The following is a 21,883-nucleotide window of genomic DNA, read 5'->3' on the forward strand; positions in this document are numbered from 1 at the left end:
CTGTGTGCTACAATGGAAGAGTATGCCAGTCCGGTTCTGGCATAGATTTCGTATATAGCTTCTGCCATCGCTGGATTTCTAGCATGTGGGCTGACGTCTCCCCACCCCACTCTGCCAGCTTTCGTAAAAAGCTGCAGGTGGGGCATAGAAGGCGGAAAATGGCTCCTCTTTGATACAAAAAAAAAAAAAAAAAAAAAAAAGGTCTGTGAAGCAAAGATGTATCAAAATTATTCCTATCTACGCCAGTTTCCTGGTATATAGGAAAGACGTTTTGCTGCTTTTTTTTATATATATACTTTTTGATACGTTTTTTTTTTAGCCAAAGCCAGGGAGGGATTTAAAAGGAATGGGAGGTATAAGAGATGCACTCATACTTCTCCCCAAACCTACTCCTGACTTTGACTCAAATCTGCAACAAAAACTTAAGGCCAGATTTCTCAATCCCTCTACGCCTGTTTTCTGGCATAGGGGGATGATATTGTGGCGCACTTTTAGTACCAGGCCCAGAAATGTTCTCCACAACTGCCGTTCTGAGATTCACTCGCGACTGTGCGAATGTGGGCAGATTGGGCTGGGGCAGGGACTCTTTGATATTGCACAGCACAATTCAAGATCCATTGCTGGTTTCCTTCTGCCACCTTCCTATACCACATAAGCATTTCCAGAGTAAATTATAATAGGTCTGTCTGGCAGCGGGAGGCCATTCCCCTCTCACAGAACTCGCTACTCATAACGCCCCTATGTTGGAAAAGTGGTATGCAGGGCTCAGATGCATTACACGTTGCAAATTTTACTTCAGAATTGTCTGTGTGCCAAAGTAGGCAAGAAATTGAAGTAAAATGTTAAATTCCCGTGTTTTTATCTTGCCTTTAGTCTACTGCCCTATGACTGTTGTGTAATTCAAGTGATTTTTATTTTTTTTATATTTTTGTCTGTTTTTCAGAACTAAGGTTGGAGAAGGATGCGGATCTCCATTCAGGATTGAACTCCTAAAGGGTAATAGGGATTTTTTTTAATAGTTTTTTTTTTTTTTTTTTCTTGTCAGAAATGAATCTCACTGACATAGGCAAACTGCTGTACTTACCTACATAATCTAAAAGAGAGACAGTACACAGACATACTGCAGATTTAATTTGATTAAAAAAAAAAATCCTTTATATGATAATGTGACTGTTATAATATGTCACACCAAAGAAACATGATCGCTTGAAAAAAATGCGCAAAAAAACGACATGATGACACGGTTGTATATGATGTATGATCACGCGAATAGCAAAAGCACCAAACATGTTAGCTATGTACACGAGGGCCCATCTCATCTCCCTCCTTTTGTTTGGTCAATAGGGGACAATTTATGTGCATATGATAACAGACAAGGTAGTATCAATAATGTGATAGGTGGAAGGCAAGTAAACACAGTGGGGCAGATTTACTAATAGTGTCTCCGTTTTAGACCATGCAAAGTTAGGCTAGACAGTCCTACATTGTCATATGCTAGTCTAAAAAGTTAAACTACTTATTAGTTAGCTTAAACAGTTTTTGGCGCATGGTGTCACAATATGTCACGCCTTTTCCCATGAGGCCACACCTCTTGTTACACAAGTCATTAACCACTTCCGGACTGCCCATAGAGTATATACCGTATTTTTCGGACTATAAGACGCACCGGACCATAAGACGCACTAAGGTTTTAGAGGAGGAAAATAGGGGAAAAAAAAATTTTAAGGAAAAAAAATTGGTGAAATATTTAATAACCTAATAATATAATATTTCACCAATGTAAATAGAACCGGGGGCTTTCGGACACAGGGATACCAAATGTGTATGTGTTTCACAGTAATGTTTTTGTTTTATATGTATTGTAGGGCTATGGGGGTGATTTGAACATATCTATCTAATCTATCCTATCTATCTATCTATCTATCTGTCTGTCTGTCTGTCTGTCTGTCTGTCTGTCTGTCTGTCTGTCTGTCTATCTATCTGTCTATCTATCTATCTATTCTATCTAATCTCATCCATGGATGGAAAGAGACACCCTGCAGTGAAGCTATGTAAGAAGAGAAAAAGGGGCGGGCCAGACTGGTGAAGGAGGTGTGGTTTTCTAAGCAAACTTGAAAACACACCTCTTTCACCTGTCTGGCTCGTCCCTCCTTCACTGCCTCTCAGATCTTGCTCCGGCAATGAAGCCACACAGGCAGGGAAGTAGGGGCGGGCCAGACGGGTGAAGGAGGCGTGGTTTCAAGCTTGCCGAGAAAACCACGCCTCCTCCTCCCTTTTGGCTCACCCCTCCTTCCCTGTCTGTGTGGCATTATTGCAGGAGCCAGATCTGAGAGGCAGTGAAGGAGGGACGAGCCAGACGGGTGAAAGAGGCGTGGTTTTTTCTGCAAGCTTGAAACCACGCTTCCTTCACCTGTCTGGCTCGCCCCTACTTCCCTGCCTCTCAGATCTCGCTCCTGCAAACATGCGACACAGACAGGGAAGGAGGGGCAGAGCAGGCAGGCACCGTGCTGCTCTTCTTTTCATTCGCACAGACGGGACACAGACGCTGCGCACTCTGCATTCGGACTATAAGACGCACACACATTTTCCTCCCATATTGGGAGGAAAAAAAGTGCGTCTTATAGTCCGAAAAATACGGTACGTCCGAAAGTGGTTGTCTTGCAGCTGCACAAACTTGGGCAGGAGGCTTTATTCCTCCTGCAGCTGTAAATGTACCAGTCCAAGCTATAAATCAGCTTCCCCCACATAAAAAAAAAAGTGATCAGGTGTCACCAAAGACCTATTATGACCTTATGGGGACACAATGTAAAAAAAAAATAAAAAAAAATCAATAATTAAAGAGGACCTTTCACCTCCTGGGGCACATCCGGTGTAATACACTGCTAGAAAGCCAACAGTGTGCTTTATTCAGCACACTATCGGCTTCCACGTTCTGTGCCCCCGGTGAAGAGCTGTCGGTGCCGGTACTGTAGCTCTTCACTGTCAGAAGGGTGTTTCTGACAGTCAGTCAGGAACGCCCTTCCTCACAGTAATGTCTATAGTGCTGTACTGTGAGAGCGTTGAGGTACTGAGGGGAGGGGGTGTTCCTCACAGCTGGGCGATAAGCAACACCCCTCTCACCCCTCTTCCCCCTTGCTGTGGGGAAGGACGTTCCTGACTGACTGTCAGAAACACTCTTCTGAGACTGAAGAGCGATGGTACCAACACCGATAGCTCTTCACCGGGGGCACAGAACGTGAAAGCCGATAGTGTGCTGAATTCTGTGCACTTTCGGCTTTCTAGCAGTTCATAAAACCGCATGTGCCCCAGGAGGTGAAAGGTCCTCTTTAAAAAAAAAAAAAAAAAAATCAATAACATGTCCTTAATACAGGTTCTAGCCCCACCCCCAACGAAACCATGCAAAGCAAAAAATGACTGTAACGGAGAGGAAAATTTTTTTAGTAGCACTTTGTGCTATTAAAAAAATAGTGTGAAAAAAGACACAATTTCCAACCTGAAAATGTGTCTGATCCTGGAGCACAAATTGGCCGGTACTGAAATGGTTAAAGTGTCTAAAACATTTGATAAATCAAAGTGCTTAGGATGTTATTTATTTGTTTTGACACAAATTGCACCACAATACGGGACCGTTTTTCTTGATAAATCTCTCCCAGGGCCTCAAAATTCACATAAAAAGGTGATTTAAGGAAGGCTAAAATGATAAGTAGATAATTTCATGATTTATTCCATTTCTGCACCATCTCCACATGGCTGGTCTGCTCACCCTAGCAGTTACTGGACACTAAGTCATAATCTACAGAGAATGATAGGGAGTGAATAGATCAGCAATACTGGAGCAGTGCAAAAGCATTCAGGTGTAAAGTGGAAGTATTATTTTACATTTTTTTCTGGTTAATTTTCTTCCTGATATAAAGACTTATTCAGTAGCATTATTGTAATTTGTTTTTGTGTATTTTTCAGTATTAGATTGTGAGAAACTGGCTTGGGGGTTGGGGTTATAATGCCCCATGGTAACAGTCCCCAAGATACCCAGAATCAATCTCAGCTACCGAAGAGCAGCTCAGGGAATGATGGCGACCAGCAAAGGACTCAGAAAGCTACACCTCAGTCACCTGCATCATCATTTGCACAAGCAATCAATTCTCCTGGACCTCAGTCACCCAGTTACCAAATCCAGCAACTTATAATGAGCCGCAATCCAGTTGCTGGTCAGAATGTGAACATTACTCTACAGAATGTAGGTCAAGTGGTAGCGGGAAACCAGCAGATAACGCTCACCTCACTGCCAATAACCAACCCTGCCTCTCCTGGGTTCCAATTCAGTTCCCAACCTCGCCGCTTTGAGCATGGGTCTCCCTCTTATATTCAGGTTACATCCCCAATATCTCAGCAGGTCCAGACCCAAAGTCCTACACAGCCCAGTGCTGTACCAATCCAAACATTACAAGGTGTAAGAGCCACCACTGCTGGAACAAGCCTGGGGATGTGTAACCAGGCTACCACACCTGGGTTTGTTGATGCAGGTTTGTTGGTGAGACAATTAAGCCTTGGCCCAGCAAGTACTGGACACTTTGTATTTCAAGAGGGATCTGGAATTACACAGATAGCACCTGGCACGCAAGTGCATCTTCCATCAGGAACTTCCACACCAGTCCAGACACATACTCTGTTGCACTCCAATTCACAGACTGTTGGTTCTGTGCATCAGTTTGGATCACAGAACACCGTCGCTGCTGGTACTGGTATGCAGACATTGGCTACCACCGGCCACATAACTACCACTAATATACCAACTCAGCTAAGCAGTATTATTCAAGGACAGTTTATTCAGCAACAGCAGGTACTCCATGGCCAGCAACTGGGAAAGACCATCACCTTTGACCGAACATCTGGAGGAATGATAGCCGGTGTTGCTGGGACATCAGCTTTTGGGAAAACTCAACAAACACCAACAAGTCCATCCCGAACTGCTGCCCCTCAGGGACTATCTAGTCTTCCTCATACTCCATCCATGAGCAGTACTGTCAAAAAGCAAGCTAAGAAGCTTGAGGAGATCCCACCAGCAACTGCTGAAGATGCCCGACAGAGGAAACAGTGCTTGGAGCACCATTACAGAGCTATGAAAATGCTGAAGGAAAACTTCAGGGAATATCTGACCGAGTTGTTCTTTTTACAACACTGTCAAGGGAACATGATGGATTTTTTGGCCTTCAAGAAGAAACCTACAATTTTGTTACAAACTTTTTTAAGACAGAGTGATTTAGATCTAGAAGTGGACGAGGAGGAGGTGGAGAAGAGTCCTGTAGTTATCACTATGCAGGTATGTCCAGTTATCTTTATACATATTGTATATCTATATATCAGTAGTTCATTCATGTAAAGGCAGCCTGTGTCATGTTCTAGAGCAGTATAGCCTAAGGAGTCCAGTGGCGGTGTTACTTCTTGCATCAGTGTGCATTTCTAAGGCAGCATATTGTTTTTACTTTTGATTTTTTTTTTTTTTTTTTTTTTTAGTGTTTTTTGGGTACATAAAGTTAAAGTGCCATGAGGTGGATGCAGCTGGCATCTATTGCAGATGGAACAGCTACTGAGCTCATACTATCCAGCTGTATTATTTCCTACTGGACCTGGGGGAGGGGTATTGTTCCCTGCAGATTAATTGAAGGGGTTTTCTCATTACAGACCATTATTGTGGAGTCATCTGTTGAATTGTTGTCACTTGTTGTGACTACTTCCATCATGTTTTTACACAGAGGTCAATGCAGTTGAAACAACTAATGGAGAGTGCTCTGTCTGTATCTGTCTTTTAATGTCTGTTACAGGATGAGAGCAATATTGAATAATGGTAATAATGGTAGCGTGAACCCTCTCTAAGTTGTTGTGTTCACATATGTTTACTGCCAGAAAATACAATCTTTTACCATTGTATAGAATCAGAAAAGGCCTTAACAAAGGAGTCGTCATGATTTCACACCACTTCATTCAATCTTTCTTTTGGTTGTTAATATTGCTTATATGAATTTGTGTCTTGAAGAAGTGTCTAATTTTCGTTTTTATTTTAGTCTTTAGACTCTCCTACAAGCCCCATGTCAGAAATCCCAAGTGCTATGGACATCCAAGCTTCCTATGTTCAAAAAGAGAATTCAACAGGTAATATGTCAGCTTTGTGTAATGTTTATCTGGTTTTCCAAAAGGGTTGCTTCCTTCTAGAAACAACACCACACCTGTCCATAGGTTGTATCTGGTATTACAGCTCATCTTCATTTAAGTGAATGAAGTTAAACTCAGATATCACACACATTATGGATGAAAGCAGCTGCGTTTTTCCTAATCCTGGATAACCTCTTTAAGACAAAAAGTGACATATTTATGGCTTTCACATAGTTTCAGTATGTAAAACACTACACATTTCAAGCATTAGTTTCAATCGGCTTTGATATATATTTTAAACTTTTTAATATCTTATAAATAGAGCATGCTGCATTTTGGAAAAAATTGAAATTGGTAGCCTAAGTGGTAGATCACAAACCTCAATCGTTTTTTTTTTGGTTGAGTATTGTAGTTATTTTCTTATACATTTAAGCTAACAGTTTTGCAATAAAGAGTTTGTTCTAATACTTTTACATTATAAATTGTGTATGGTCGCCCACTGTGGTTTCAGCGCTGAAACTGTGGCGCTTACTGTGATGAATATTTCTTTTCAATGGGACACTCCACCTTCTTACAATGAGACTTTCATGTGGGGCGGCTCTCACAGCACAGCGCTGTGAAGAAGGACTTTGCCGGCGGCCGCTTAACCCCCCGCGTGCCAGCTTCTATTAATTTCAATGGCACGCTTCCATTGAAATGAATGGAAGCGCTTTCCTCTGACTACGTCGGAATAGCCTTAAAAAAGGCTATTTGTCTCCTACCTGTTGCCATAGCCAGCGCCGCCTTCTTCCTCAGCTGCGTCTGCCCCGTCTGTCTCTTCTTTGGGCCTCATGGATGACGCATGCGCAGTCGGCTCTGGCTGCGAGAGCCTGTTAGAGCCAACTGTGCCGAAAGTAAGACATAGTGGGACTTTTGGGGGTAAAAAGAATGTAAGACACTGTCTTACTTTCGGGGAAACACGGTATTAAACTATATTTTATATTAAACTAATTTTGAAGTAAAACCCTAAAAAAGAATATGTTAAACTTTATCAATGGCCGTTCGCAAGCGCCGGAGGAAGATGGGACCCGAAGACCTTGCTGGAAGAGGAGGCGTGGCTGAAGATGACATCGGACCCTGAATGCCCACCCACCATGCACGATAGATAATATTAACATATTCTTTTTTCCGGGTTTTATTTTAATATAACATTAGCAATGCCTGAATGGCTATTCATGCATATGTGGGGCTCTATCAGCATAATTTTACTGATAGAGCGCCTTTAACGTATATGGCCAGTTTGTATACTCAGACCATTGACAACTGTTGATAACTATAGTGCTGATTCTTTAGAGAACTGAGAACAAGTATTTTGTCTTTGGTCAGATGAAATGTTCATGAGAGCTTTTTAGCTTGCTATGTAGAACATTTCCATTTAAGGACCGTGCATCATTTTATTTATGTTTCAGATATCGAAGTGTTTTAGAATGGTTTCATGCACTTTTTTTTTTTCTTAAAAACACTGCTTTTTGCTGCACAAAATGTCTAAATGGAGTAGAAAGATACCCCAGAAAAGTCTATAGAAATCATGAAATTCATGGCATCTTTTACAATCCAGGAAAAAAATCATACATTTTATGTGAAGGACATTATAAATTGTCATTAATAAGCAATATTTGTATAAAACCAGAGCATCCTTCTTACTCCATGATGCATGTTAACATGTATAATTCCAGACTCCTCACCAGCCCGTCGTCTTGATTCTCTCCATTCTGAGTCTGGATCCCAGTCACCAAATGTAACCCATGTGGTAGCTCAGCAGCATCAGCCAACTCCTGGGAAAATAGGTAATGTATTCCAATACACATTGGCCTTATCTCAAAGGAAAATGTGGCTTTTTGACTCATTTGGCCAATTAATTCAGTTTTTATTTTCCATATACTGTGAACATTGGGGGGGGGGTCGGGACTCAAATTTTTTTATGTCAATTTTGTGGTGTAAAAAAATGGCAGTTTTGTTGCACACCCTTTTGTGGCAAAATTATGATTCCAACCCTCCTTTTTACTCCACGTAAGTGGAGTCCAGTTCGCGTCAGGTAAAGTCTGCCATTTTTTGCTTTAGCCCCTAGCTGGCATAGATTTTTAGTTCATAACACACGGATGGGCCACAGATGGGGATTTTATTTTGGTATTGTGACTCTGCTCCTATTTAGGTGAATGGGAGAAGAACTGCAAGAATGTGGCATGACCACTACATATTATCCCTAGCGGTTTTATTTGAAAATAAGAGTATTTTTATTAAGTGTATAACATGTCCTATAATATATAAATATATATAAAACTGATCAATCTAGTTATGCAGGCGTACATATGCATGCAGATTCTCATTGTCCAGATTTCAAATTAGTGAAAACCTGAAGATTAAATTTATACACAAGTAAATATTTTTAGTTTTTGCTCTGTGGTGTTAGCATGTCTCTGTGTTGCACATTTTATCCTAAACTGTGAAGTAAAACAACTTTCAGAGCAGCTCATATTCATGTATGTGTCCTCACCCCTTACATAGGTTCCTTCAGTTCTACATTTGGAATGCCTTCCTCGCACCAGTCTGCTTCACTAGGTAACAGACAAAATCAGCCAACAAAAGCTTCTATGGTGCCAAACACTGCCAGCTTGCAGTCGCCGAGCAGAACTACAGCTCCTAGAATGCCTGTGTCTACGACCCCCAGCACACTTCAGCAAACTCAGCAGCCACACTCAGATTCTGTGAAAGCGAAGCCTCTGGCTCTTGGCACTCCTAGCCTGCAATCTTCTCAAAGCCAAAATTCTCAGCAACTGGGTCAGTCATCTTCCCTGAAAACTCCCTCCCACTTGGTATGTAAAACTCTAGTATTCTGAAATCTTCGAACCTACATTTACTATGAATTGATGCCAATTGTCTTCAATGATATAACTACAAACAAGTAGTGAAGAAAAGCTTGTGTCCTACAATAATAATGTAAGGTTTGCCTGAAAAAAAACTATATTATAATATAAAAAACATATGATCCTAGCCAACCGACTAGGACTGCACTAGTGGTTAATGAGGCTAGATAAAGAAAGATCTCTCTGGATTCTATTGTTAGAGAAGAAATGCCACGAGTGAATAATATCTAGGTACGTACCACAGACTGCACTCTTTTCAGATATAATACTGAATATACACAGCTAGTTCAATATGTTCATAAAACGGGTGCTAGATATATTGACCTCTGCACCATCTATGTTAATTATAGCTAACCTGATACCATACTGGTGAATACATAAAGTATGGGAGATATAGCTAGTAATATTAGCTCTAGCCACACATATTGTAAATGTTGTATATCATCAATTGATTGCCCCAGGGAGTTACCACACTAAGGCTTAATGTGATAACTAGGCAAAGAAGGCAAATTTTTAATCCTGAATGCCTAAGAATCAAACACAGGCTACATTATACTATATAAACATAGTTGTTAGATGTTTATAGTAGTGACTATTCTTCTTGTTTCCTTTATTAGTTGGAGGAATGGCAGTAGACTAATGAAACTGAAACCCTATTTGTTGACAAATTACATATGCAAACAAGGCTTCAATCTTTGACTATTCTTCCTATCACCTCTAGTAGCTGGAGACAAAGGTATGGCGTGAGACTGAGGTTCAATGATTGTAACCTTGTTTGCATATATAATTCGTCAATGTATACAAACAAGGTTTCAGTCACTGAACCTTAGTCTCCTGCCATGCCTTAGTCTGCAAATAATAAAGGAGACAGGAAGAGTAGTCACTCCAGGATAAGCTATGTTTATATAGTATAATGTGGCCTGTTTTTGATTCTTAGGCATTAACAGGATTAAAAGTTTTCTTTCTTTGCCTGATGCTATCAATTGGTGATATACAACATTTACAATGTGTGTGGGTAGAGCTAATATCACTGCCTATATCTCCCATGTATTCACCAGTGTGGTATCAAGTTAGCTATATTTAATGTAGTTGGGGCAGAGGGCAATACTTCTAGCAGCCGTTTTATGAAAATATTGAACTAATTGTGTATATTCAGTATTATGTCTTATATTGGCATTTCCTCTCTAACAATAGAATCCAGGGAGATCTTTCTTTAGCTAGCCTGAGTAACCACCAGTGTAGTCCTACTCGGTTGGTTAGGATTAGAGATGAGCGAGTACTGTTCGGATCAGCCGATCCGAACAGCACGCACGCATTGAAATGAATGGAAGCACCTGGTACTTCCGCTTTGACGCCGGCCGCTTAACCCCCCGCGTGCCGGCTACGTCCATTCATTTCAATGCGTGCGTGCTGTTCGGATCGGCTGATCCGAACAGTACTCGCTCATCTCTAGTTAGGATCATATGTTTTATATTGTAATTCTAAAGATACAACTTTTTAAAAGTGTTCTTTCACACAAACCTTACAATTGGTTACAATGAAGGCGCAGCAGCTGTTATTAAATGAATATATATGTTTCACTTTTTACATCTTTTTAGATTTTTTTTTTTTAAATCTATTTGGCAAAAATAATCCTATTTGGCATGTGAAGTCCAGGTACTTTGCACTATTCAGTTGTTTAGCTTCCTCTTGCATGGCAGAGTATTGTGATCCCTGAATGCAGCGCCGCATCTCCCATGAGGCGACCTGAAGCGAGCGCTTCAGGCGGCGCTATGCCAGGGCCTCAGGGAGGGCGGCATTTTTGCTAACCTAAGCCAGTCCAGGACAAGGACAAGTCCAGGACAAGCTGTCCTGGACTGGCTTAACACCGAGCGGTGGTTTGGGGAGGCCACTGGAGCAGCGCTGCTCCAGCAGCCTCCCCGTACGCTCAGGCAGAGCGCAGGCAGTCTCCGGGCCTGCTCTCTGCCGGCGAACGGCGCTAAGCCACGCCCCCTCCGATATAGCCCGCCCCCTCCCCCGGCGGGGGGGGGGGGGGGGGCGGCTCTCTGCACTTCGCCTTGGGCGGCAAAAGGGGCAGGTTCACCCCTGCCTGAATGTCTTTCATTGACTGACAAAAAATTATCCAGAAAGGACACAAATCTTCTTAACTCCAGCCAGGAATTATTTTATAACTCGGGTTTGTATGTAATTGTATTAATGTATATCTTGCTTTATGTTCTCAACGCAGGTTTCTTCATCAAAACTAGGCTCTGATGCTGGAAGATCTCTAGTTCTCTCTCCCACTTCCCCTACTACACCAGCATGCATTCCAGACTCTGGTCTCCCTCCTGTACAGGGCTCACCCAAGAGAATGTTGTCCCCAGGGGCCAGTAAAGTACTCTCCCCTTCCTCCTCAAAGTCACCTTTGCATTCCGGAGTGCCAGACTCATTAACGCTAAGTACAGAGGACAATCAGCAAGAAGTGTCCAAACCCTTAGAACAGGTAAATTCTGCCATTTTTGACACTTCTTCCCATTTTTAGTATTGAATTTAAAATAATTATGATGACATTACAATTCTTACAAGAGTTGCTTGTACCATTTGTGTTTTTATCTAATAGACTGCACATGTATGTGATGATTTGCATGCTAATACTATCTTACATAGTTAATGAACAGTCTTCAGCCCAGCTAACATCCTCTTCCTTTGGCTCCGGCTCAGTTATTGAGAGAGTGCCATGTCCATGACGTATTATTATTGCAGCTTCCAATCTCTGATGTAATAGTGTATCATAGGTGTGGAACTAGTTATTGCATTTTAGACTCCTAGTTAACTGATTGCATCTTTTCAGTAGTCACTAAATGAGCAGAAGGTATAAGCTTACCGTATTTTTCGGACTATAAGATGCACCTAGGTTTTATAGGAGGAAAATAGGGGAAAAAAAATTTCAAGCAAAAAATGGTAAAATATTTAATGTATGGGAGTTGTAGTTTTGCAACGGCTGCAAGGCCACATTGACAGGTGACCCTGCAGCTGTACGGGGATGCATAGAGCGTTTTTTTTGTGGAGCCAGATGTAATTTTTAGTTATACCATTTTGGGAAATGTCTATTGCTTAGATCACCTTTTATTGAAATCAGAGGCAAAACGGTGAGAAAAACCCGGCGGTTTAGCACTTTTGATTTTGACGTTCACTGTACAGGAAAAATAGATCGGGCATTTTCGGACACAGGGATACCTAATGTATATGTTTCTCAGTAATGTTATACTTTTATATGTATTCTAAGGAAAGGAGGTGAACTTTTATTTATTTTATTTTTTTATTATATTTTTTTAAAGTTTTTTTTTTTTTTTTTTACTATTTTATTAGCGCCCCCTAGGGGGCTTGAGCCTGCAATCATTTGATTGCAAGTTCCATAGACGGCAATACAAGTTGCCATCTATGGGAGATTTTATACATTACTATTGCGGGGGGTCATAGACCAGCCGCAATAGTAATATAGCGATGACAGGCCTGGGAGCCTCCCAGCTGTCACCGGAACAGGTTGGCTTCTGCAAGCTCGCCGCGCAGGAGCTGGTCTGCAACTTTAAAGGTATGGGGCCGGTGGGGACCAGCCCCAAGGCTAACTTTAAACTTTTTTTTGGGGGGGAGAGGACATCTCCGGTGGGTGGGTAATTTTTACAGCGGAGTTGCCGGAGTTCGTGCCTGCGATCTCTGATTGCAGGCATAAGCTTCGGTATTTGATTGGGGGGGACTTTGATTCGCTCCGGACCCGGCATCCGCTATAATAGAACGGCAGATGCCGGGGAGTGTGTTAGCCACCGGCACAGGGCCTGCAGTATTGTCACGCTCCTGGTGCTGCAGAAAACCAGCGGTGGCAAGAGAGCCGCGACACACATTCGGACTATAAGACGCACCCTCATTTTCCTCCGAAACATACGGTGTATCTTCTCTTCTTTTGTGTTTACAGGAAAATCATATTCACCAGCGAATAACAGAGCTAAGAAAAGAAGGCCTTTGGTCCTTGAGAAGACTACCAAGATTAATGGAGCCTTCAAGACCTAAATCCCACTGGGATTATTTGTTGGAGGAGATGCAATGGATGGCTGCAGACTTTGCCCAAGAAAGAATGTGGAAAATTGCTAGTGCAAAGAAGGTACTATAAGTACATGAGAGAAATTTGATGTCCTATCTTAGACTCTGGTCTAAGCTTTCCATTAACAACCTACTTTATTATAGGTCATATGTTACTGATCAGATTTAACTCTTTACCATTCAGTCTTTGGTAGTTCCTAGGGAAATGGTTATTTGTGGAAATAACATTGTGTTTCTAATTCTAGTTACTTTAAACATGTTCTAGCCATACAAAAAATGTTCTATTCATCCATGTAAGGAACAATACATGGATCTAATAGAAAGTGTATTTTTATGATTTAACAAATTATTGTGTGACTTTTTGTAGATGGCGAGAACAGCAGCAAGACATCTACTTCAGAAAGAACAGAATGATGCCAGGGTCAAGAAAGAAGGTGAGGACAGGTTGAGGCGCATAGCCTGGCAGGCTGCCCAGGAGATCCAACATTTCTGGTCCAATATTCAGCAGGTAAGTGTGGTGGCTGCACCATGAATTATCTTTTGCCTGATATGTTAAAGAGGTTGTCCGGTCAATACAATTATTTTTCAAATTGGCCAGGGGAGATGAACCCCCCCCCCCCAAAAAAAAAAAAAAAAAAAAAACATACTCGCCTGTCCCCAGCTTCAGCGCAGTCTGGTCCTCCTGCTCTGGTATCTTCTCAAAGTGAAACTGCTTGCAAGCTGTTATGTCCCTGATCCCTTCCACTGAAGCTGCTGATTGGCCTCAGTGGTCATGGGCGGTGCCGATTTTTACCGGAAGGCAACAGATCGGGAGGACTGTAACGCGTTGGGAGGCATCAGGGAAAGGTGTGGGCGTTTTTTTTTTCACTGCCCCCAGTCAATTTAAAAAAATAATTTTGGTGTCCATTTTTGCCTGGACAACCCCTTTAAATCTCATTATTCTTATTTAAACTGTTTTTTTTTTTTTTTTTTATATTTTACCAAAGGTAGTGGAGATAAAATTTCAGGTGCAGTTGCAGCAGAAGACGAGGAAAGTTTTCCATGTACCACATAAATCTCAAAATGGTAAAGTACTGAAAATGCTATGTATTAAAATTCACTTGTTTGGTAAACTCTTAAACTTGCTAACTGACTCAGACAACAAGAATTGTGCAAGTATGATAAAGCAAATGTTAACTTAGAATACATAACTCTGGAAGATCTATTTGAGCGCCAGAGATAGCTGAGTTCTGTAATTGGTTGGTTCTGGTGCTACCACAGAGAATAAATGGAGTCTCAGGGTACTTGGCTTGCCGCTCCTTCAGGACAGAACCAGACCTTTGTTCTTTGCATCGATGGGGGTCATAGCAGTCAAACTCCACTGGTCATGAAGTTATCCCCATTCTGTTGATAGAAGCCCTTTAGTGTGATTAGAAAATTAATTACAATGTACTAAATTTGCATGTTGTATGCATGTGTTTTTTTTTTTGTTTTTTTTTATAATTACAGTCTTGCATGGGATATTTAAGACCTAAAAGTGTCAATTTACAATTTTATTCATCCTTTGTTTTTAGGGCAGGACATTAAAAAAGCAGAGCTACCGGTCAAAGTTGAACAATGTTTGGTAAGTAACTATGCATACTAACTCTTCTTAAAAGGAAATTCTCACATTAGATTTGCAGGCAAGAAGTTTTACAAAAAAGTAAGCGGAGCAAATTTATATATACAGTCATGAGAAAAACAAAGTACACCCTCTTTTAGTTCTATGGATTTATGTATCGGGGTATAATAATACCTTAGAAGGTCTTTAATTAGATAATATAACTTCACATGAAAAGCACACAAGAGATTTCACTGTGTCTTCAGTAATAGCCTGAAGTAATGTTTTCTGTGTGACTTTATTTCTCTCTTGCATCTATCTGGGGTAATTTTAGCTCACTTCTGTTTACAACATTGCTTCAACTTACTGAGGTTTTTGGGCATGCAACTTTGGAGACTTAAAGGAGATGTTCAATTATAACTACATTCTTCATAATGATCACCTATCCATGGGATATGTCATCAGTATGTGATCTGTGGTGTCAGACACATGGACCATGCACAGATCGGCTGTTCTGGAACTGTCTGGGTGCCAGAAGTTACAGAAATTGACTGGAAACTCGTGCAGGCTCTCCTATTCAAGTAATAGGAACGGCACTGCACTTTCTTGGAACCACTGTTATACAGTGGGCAGAGCTTCTGCGCTTTTCTGATTACTTGAATAGTATAGGATATAGTGTAAAAAAAATGCTAACCCAAATCCTGGTTGTATGAGTCTGAGATATCCCCACAACAGTTATAGCGCCCCACGTGGAATGCCTCAGTTGGCTTGCTGGTAATCGAGAGAAAGGGGGGAAAAAAGGTATGAATGTCCCACAACTCCTGAAGTTAAGACCTTTATTTATTACATAATGTTAAAGTATGCTGCACACTTTGTGAAAAAGAGGTCCAAAGCAACAGCTTACACGTTTCTGAAAAACACACTTAATCACAGGCGAAGTTGCTTCTCTTCACTTGGATCTTGTTGCATCCGGGCTTCAGGACAGAGGCTATAATAAAAGGTTGCTGGATGATGAATGGGCACGTACATCTAACCTACTTGGGTTAAATCGGTTAAGAAGGGAAGTGGTGATCATGGGAGAAAGACAACATATGTAGTTCCTTGTGTTTTCAACGACATGTAATAAAGGTTTTCCTAACATGAAGTACTTAATTTTGAGTTATTTGCTGGTTCTGAATTGAGATCCATTAAACCCCCCCAAAAAAACATAATATCAAAAGAATGCACTAGCGTGCCAAGGAAAGCAGCGATTATCCTCTAGTCTGTCTGTCTTTCTCAGTAGAGATTTTTTTTAACCTAGCATTCAAAGAGAGAGTATTGTTTTTCTCTTGTGTATATTTGTGAAAATAGGTTCAGCAAAACAAATATATTTTATTTTGTGAAGTAGGCAGTCAAGTAGGCAGCCCTTCTCAGTAATTGACAGCTATGTCTGTGAGTAGACTCTTAGAAGGAAGGCTGTCAGCTACTAAGTAGGATCATAACTAAGCCTAGAATTAACACCTAAATGTATAAGTTAGGGTGCATTCACACTGAGTAAACGCTAGCTTATTCTGAACGTAAAACACGTTCAGAATAAGCGGCGTCTAAAGCAGCTCCATTCATTTCTATGGGAGCGGGGATACGAGCGCTCCCCATAGAAATGAATGGGCTGCTTCTTTCACTCCGTGCAGTCCCATTGAAGTGAATGGGGAGTGCCGGCGTATACGGCAAGCTCTGCTCATGCCGGAGCGTACACGCCGGCACTCCCCATTCACTTCAATGGGACTGCACGGAGTGAAAGAAGCAGCCCATTCATTTCTATGGGGAGCGCTCGTATCCCCGCTCCCATAGAAATGAATGGAGCTGCTTTAGACGCCGCTTATTCTGAACGTGTTTTACGTTCAGAATAAGCTAGCGTTTACTCAGTGTGAATGCACCCTTATACTGAAAATTTTCCTGCAAAACTATATATGAACCTGCTATACTACTTGTATTACATTATTAAATGACAGGTTGTCTTTGTGTTCTGGTGAGACAGTACCTCGCTGTAAATTCAATTACTGACCAGTCTTTTATGTTTTATCTTTCTCCAGGGTGCAGCTGCCGTTGGGAGTGTTTTTAGGCCTAAAGGTTTGTTTTTTTTTTTTACATAAAATAATTGAATGACAATTTATTTATTAAAGACATGAGCTAAATAAATTCACTCCTAAAAACTGGTGTTCATTCTGCACACTATTATTACTGTTATTGACATGTAACATTTTTTTTATGCCTTTCCTGACAAAGCAGTGAGATGTAACGCCTTAATGACCAAAGACATACATGTATGTCATTGGCTGCATGGAGTTGTATTCAGAGGACTCAGTAGCTGAGCCAGAACTGCACTAAGAGCAGCAATTGGTGACTGCACCAGTTGTGGCTGTTAACCCCATTTAGATGCTGAGATCAAATGTGGTCATAGCATCTAAACCGAATTGTGTAATGAGCACTTTGATATTGCTCATACACTTCTATATACACTCGCTGCCCCCAGAACATCATTGACAGGTTGCAATTGGTCATCATGTCAACTGGAGGCCTATTGAAGGCTTCTAGGCCTGTCATTGCTATGCTTCCATTACACAATGTTGTAGGCAGAATGTAATAGAAGTTAAAGACTTTTATAATATACTGCGATACATTGGTATTACAATATATTTTATGGGCAATCAAACCCCCAGGGTCTAAGTCTTCTAGAAGGTCTAAAAATAAAAGTAAAAAAATAAAGTTAATGTCCCTTACCCAACCTTACTCATTCTGTGTCAGTATGGCAATACAAAATAATTTTTATATTTTTTTGTAAGGTCTTTTTTTTTAAAAGCATTAACCCGTTCCTGCTCTGCAACATACCATTAAGCTGTAATAGTACTGTGCTGTAATGCTGCGTACACAAAAGCTGTGCCTGCGGCATTACTTCCTGCTCTTGGCTGTGATGTACAGCCGGGGGCCAGCCGCAGGTGTCAGAAGATACTCTGTGGAGGATTAACCCCTGGATGCCATAATCAATAGCGATCATGGCATCCAGGAGTAAGGTTGACCCTTTCCCCCCACAATAAGATCGCCCAGCCTCCGGTCTGCCTATGCATTGTTTCCATAGAAACCACTGTGCACTGTTCTGCAATGTTACGGTGTGTATTTGGTACATTGCACAGTGGGAGATCCCAGCTTCAATTCCCCTTGGAAAAAAGAAATAAATACATAAATTAAAAAATTGTAAAACCACACAAAAATAAACAAATAATAAAAAGTTTAAAAATAACCCCTCCTTTATATTTAAGAAGTAACACAAACATTTTAGGTTTCCCCTCCTGCATATAACGCCCCACTATCCCAAAACAGTATTATTTATCCTGTACAGTGAAGCTGAGCCTTTATGTGAGATCTCTTCGGGCTGACTGCCCTGTCCCATGCCTCCCTTTCTGGTTCTCCACATGTCCTCCATCTGCCACCATATTTTTGCCTGGACCCCTGGCATCCACGTGCACGCTCTCTTCTCTGCCTAGATGTCGTCTGGGTGATCCAGGTCAATTTGTCTCTCACTGACCCCTCCAGCTGTTCTGATGCCTTGTTTGTTCTCCCTGAGGGCCCACGTAAGAGCCTGGTTGTTTCCAAGGCTTCCATCTCCTGGTTGTTTTGGTCATTCAGGAAGGCTTGCAGGCTCAGGAGTTAGCCATAGCCTCTCTATGAGAGATGTCGGAACCTGCTAGGCGATTTGGTATCATGCATCAGCCACCCAGTCTGCAGGGCTGGCTCTTAGGCCTTTGTCTTCACTTTCTCTGAGTTCTACCAGATCCATTTAGTAGCCTCTGTCGAGGCCACTTTAGGTCATAAGGTTCTGCAATAGCTATGCGCCAAGCCCCTCTCTCTGCGACTTGGATAGGACTTCCCATGGTGTTGTGTCCACCAATGAAATAAGTGAAAAAATCCTTTTTTTACCACATAGTGAATGCTGTAAGAACTAAACCTTACAAAAGTGGCGAAAATGAGTTTTGTTTTTTTCACTTCATTCTGAGTTTTTCCCAGTTTATTGCACAGAATGATGCCATTATAAAGTAAGATTTGTTTCACAAAAAATAAACTGCCATGTGATCCGAAAATTTTAAAATGAAAAAAATGAAAACTGTCTCGGTGTTATTTGGGCTTTCTGGGGTTATGAGCTTGATGGCTTTGGTGGTGTTCTTTCAATTCAAGTAATTTCTCATAAATATCACTTTTGCTCTTTTATTTGGGAAAAAAAATAGAATTTTATTGGGAATTATTAGGTTGTGATGCATTTTATTGTGAATTTTTCAGCCTTTGGAAGCACTCTACATAAATATATTTTTTTTTACAAGGCAGGAATATTTTTAAGCATGAAAATCATCTTTCTAAATGTATTTATTTATGTTTTTGTTCAGATTGTGACACAAACTTGGATTACACTCAGAAACAGGTAGTTCTTATTGACTCTCTGCTGACTGTGGATGGGAGCAGCACTGGCCATATGGGAGCAAGAAAACACATTCGTGACATAGCAGAAGTGGCAGCTGCAGCAGAACTATTATTGCCTCGGGGTAGCTCACGCATATCTGGAGCAGTAAGTACTTTTTGTATTTTGATGTCATTTTAACACTCTTTGTATTTCTCAGCTGAATGTTTAAAGCAATAGAGATCAGTGAATCCAATCCTTTGAGAAGACCATCTGCTCATCCATTGCCATATTCCCTATCCCCCTCAGAAATCTTCAGATCAGCAAACTATTATACCTACTGTCCCAGCTTCTTTGAGACTTCTTAATGCAATTTTGGGTTGTTTTTTCAGAGTTTTTATTGTATTTGATTTACTAGAATGCTTCCTAATTCTAAAATGTATGCACTGAATAGGTAAAAACGTCTCCACCACCACTACTTCATGGCAAGCTTCGTGATTATCAGATGATCGGATTGGACTGGTTGGCACGACAATACAAAAAGAATCTTAATGGAATTCTGGCAGATGAAGCAGGACTTGGCAAAAATGTCCAAGTTATTGCTTTGTTAGCTCACCTGGCTAGCAGTGAAGGTAAGAATTTTATTTTTTATTATATTGGCAGATGTGGGATTTTCTCTTTGTCCTTTCTAATTCACTGCATTCTTCTTCAGGAGTTTGGGGTCCTCATTTAATTGTCGTACGCAGTTGCAATGTTCTCAAATGGGAGTTGGAGCTAAAACGCTGGTGCCCATCACTTAAGCTTCTTTTATATTTTGGGAGCCAAAGAGAGCTCAGAAGAAAACGGCAGGTAAAATATCTTACACACAGGTCTTATATTAAGAGCTACTTTCAACTTTGCATGGGTTTCCTTTTTAATCTGTGATTTTATTTGCACTTAAACATCTCACATTTTGTATCTTTTTCATTGATTTGACATTTGTACCATCTAAATCTAAAGCTTACCTTTTACTTATTTAGAGATGGGAGGAGCCGAACAACTTCCATGTCTGTATCACTTCTTACAAGCAGCTGTTCAAGGGACTTCAGGCATTTATGAAAATGAGATGGAAGTATTTGGTCCTGGATGAAGTTCATCAGCTCCGAAACATGAATGAGAAGCACTGGGATGCCATCTTAAATCTTCCGAGGTTGGTATTAATGAAAATAGAATAATTTGCCTGATTAAGTTTGAAGCCTTTCTGCCCTCTTCTCAGACTGATGTGTATTTGCTTTAATTTGTTCCTGGCATTTAATTTACATAAGATACACACACATATATATATACACACACACTATATATACACACACTATTGCTTGGAATATAAGCTTGGACTTATGTTAAAGGGAATCTGTCATTATGACTCAGCATATCAACCGAGCCCTGTGGATAATGGGTTAAGGTCACCTGGATCAAATGGTGTGTTCTCCTTGTGAATTGCTGCCTTTGTTGGTGAGACATTGTTGTTTTTGTCAATATGCACATGAGTTCTTTGGAGCAGTAAGGATGTCACGATTGCTTCAAAGAGGTAAGCAACAACATCATCATTGCTCCAAAGAGCTCACTTGTGTATTCGCAAACCTGCGATATTTCCAACAGAGAAACCAGTTCACAATGGGGAAACTCAGTAGGATTCAGGTGACCCTAATCTATCTGCAGGGTTTAGCATCTGGTGACGTTCATTTAATAAGAATATTTAATCAGTCAGTTAATCTGTGTTTCACTCCAGCTTAGGGGTTGTGGTTGGGCATATACCGTGTTTCCCTGAAAATAAGACAGTGTCTTATATTAAATTGTCATCCTAAATATAGGACCTGTCTTATTTTCAGGGGACGTCTTATGACAACCGGCAGTCATTCCGGCACTTCCTTAGCGGAGCGCTGGTATGACTGCCGGTTGTAGGTAGTGTAGGAGAGGGGGGGAAGGTATTATACTTACCTTTCCGATCTTCATAGTAGCGCTGGTGCTGCTGTTCGTCCCGGCAATGGTGGGCGGGGCTTAGTGGGGCTTTTGTGGGCGGGGCTTAACGATCCTGACTTCACTGACACAGCAGCTGTCTCTTCTGTATGCCGGCTGCTGCCTCTGGGATGAGCTGGGAGAGTTCATCCTACAGCAGCAGGGATAGTGGACACAACAGCAGCAGACGGGTTTCCTGTGCACACTGAGCACATCGCACAGTGTTCAGTCGGCTGCAAAGATTATTGGGCATGCCTTATTTTCGGGGGGTGCCTTATATTAGGCAATTCAACAGAACACCCCCCCCCCCCCCCCGCATGCCTTACTTACAGGGGGTGTCCTACTTTCGAGGAAACACGAGAATTTGGGTGGATGGACTGTCAAGACTGTTTTAAGACTTAGACAGGGACTTGCTATTAAGTATTTGTCACATTCTTTCAAATAAGTTAAACATAAACATTGAATATTTGGAAAAGAATTAATGAATACATCTCAGTTTTATCTCTACATCAAATGAGGAAGGAATATTCAATAAGTTCTGCTTGATGGAAAAAGGAAAATTTAGTCTAGCGCCACCTTTTGGAAAGTAGCTCCTTGTAGATCAATGCCAGTCTAAGAAATTTAGACATTGGGGAATTCATCATTCTAAATACCATTAGTTTTCTAACACGGGGGAATGATATTCAGACGCACATTTGCCGCAAGGCCCCTTTTACTTTTGCGACAAACCCCAACCTGTGCTTTGCCCACCACATT

The 21,883-nt window shown here is 41.1% G+C and overlaps 1 protein-coding gene across 4 annotated transcripts in view; it reads left to right on the forward strand.

Moving 5' to 3' along the window:
• LOC142203620 (E1A-binding protein p400-like) overlaps positions 1-21,883 on the forward strand; it is a 61,105-nt gene that overhangs the window by 2,136 nt on the left and 37,086 nt on the right. For all 4 annotated transcript variants that reach the window (XM_075274516.1, XM_075274533.1, XM_075274541.1 and 1 more), the window contains exons 2-16: positions 944-996; positions 3,961-5,320; positions 6,063-6,150; positions 7,866-7,976; positions 8,695-9,002; positions 11,281-11,535; positions 13,003-13,188; positions 13,495-13,635; positions 14,114-14,192; positions 14,681-14,730; positions 16,779-16,815; positions 19,122-19,300; positions 19,587-19,764; positions 19,845-19,981; positions 20,152-20,321. In XM_075274516.1, the coding sequence (XP_075130617.1) occupies positions 4,001-5,320; positions 6,063-6,150; positions 7,866-7,976; positions 8,695-9,002; positions 11,281-11,535; positions 13,003-13,188; positions 13,495-13,635; positions 14,114-14,192; positions 14,681-14,730; positions 16,779-16,815; positions 19,122-19,300; positions 19,587-19,764; positions 19,845-19,981; positions 20,152-20,321 (3,239 nt within the window). In that variant the 5' untranslated portion in view covers positions 944-996; positions 3,961-4,000. The remainder of the gene's footprint in view (positions 1-943; positions 997-3,960; positions 5,321-6,062; positions 6,151-7,865; positions 7,977-8,694; positions 9,003-11,280; positions 11,536-13,002; positions 13,189-13,494; positions 13,636-14,113; positions 14,193-14,680; positions 14,731-16,778; positions 16,816-19,121; positions 19,301-19,586; positions 19,765-19,844; positions 19,982-20,151; positions 20,322-21,883) is intronic.

This window comes from Leptodactylus fuscus, chromosome 1 (genome assembly GCF_031893055.1).
Source record: "Leptodactylus fuscus isolate aLepFus1 chromosome 1, aLepFus1.hap2, whole genome shotgun sequence".
Classification (NCBI taxonomy): domain Eukaryota; kingdom Metazoa; phylum Chordata; class Amphibia; order Anura; family Leptodactylidae; genus Leptodactylus; species Leptodactylus fuscus.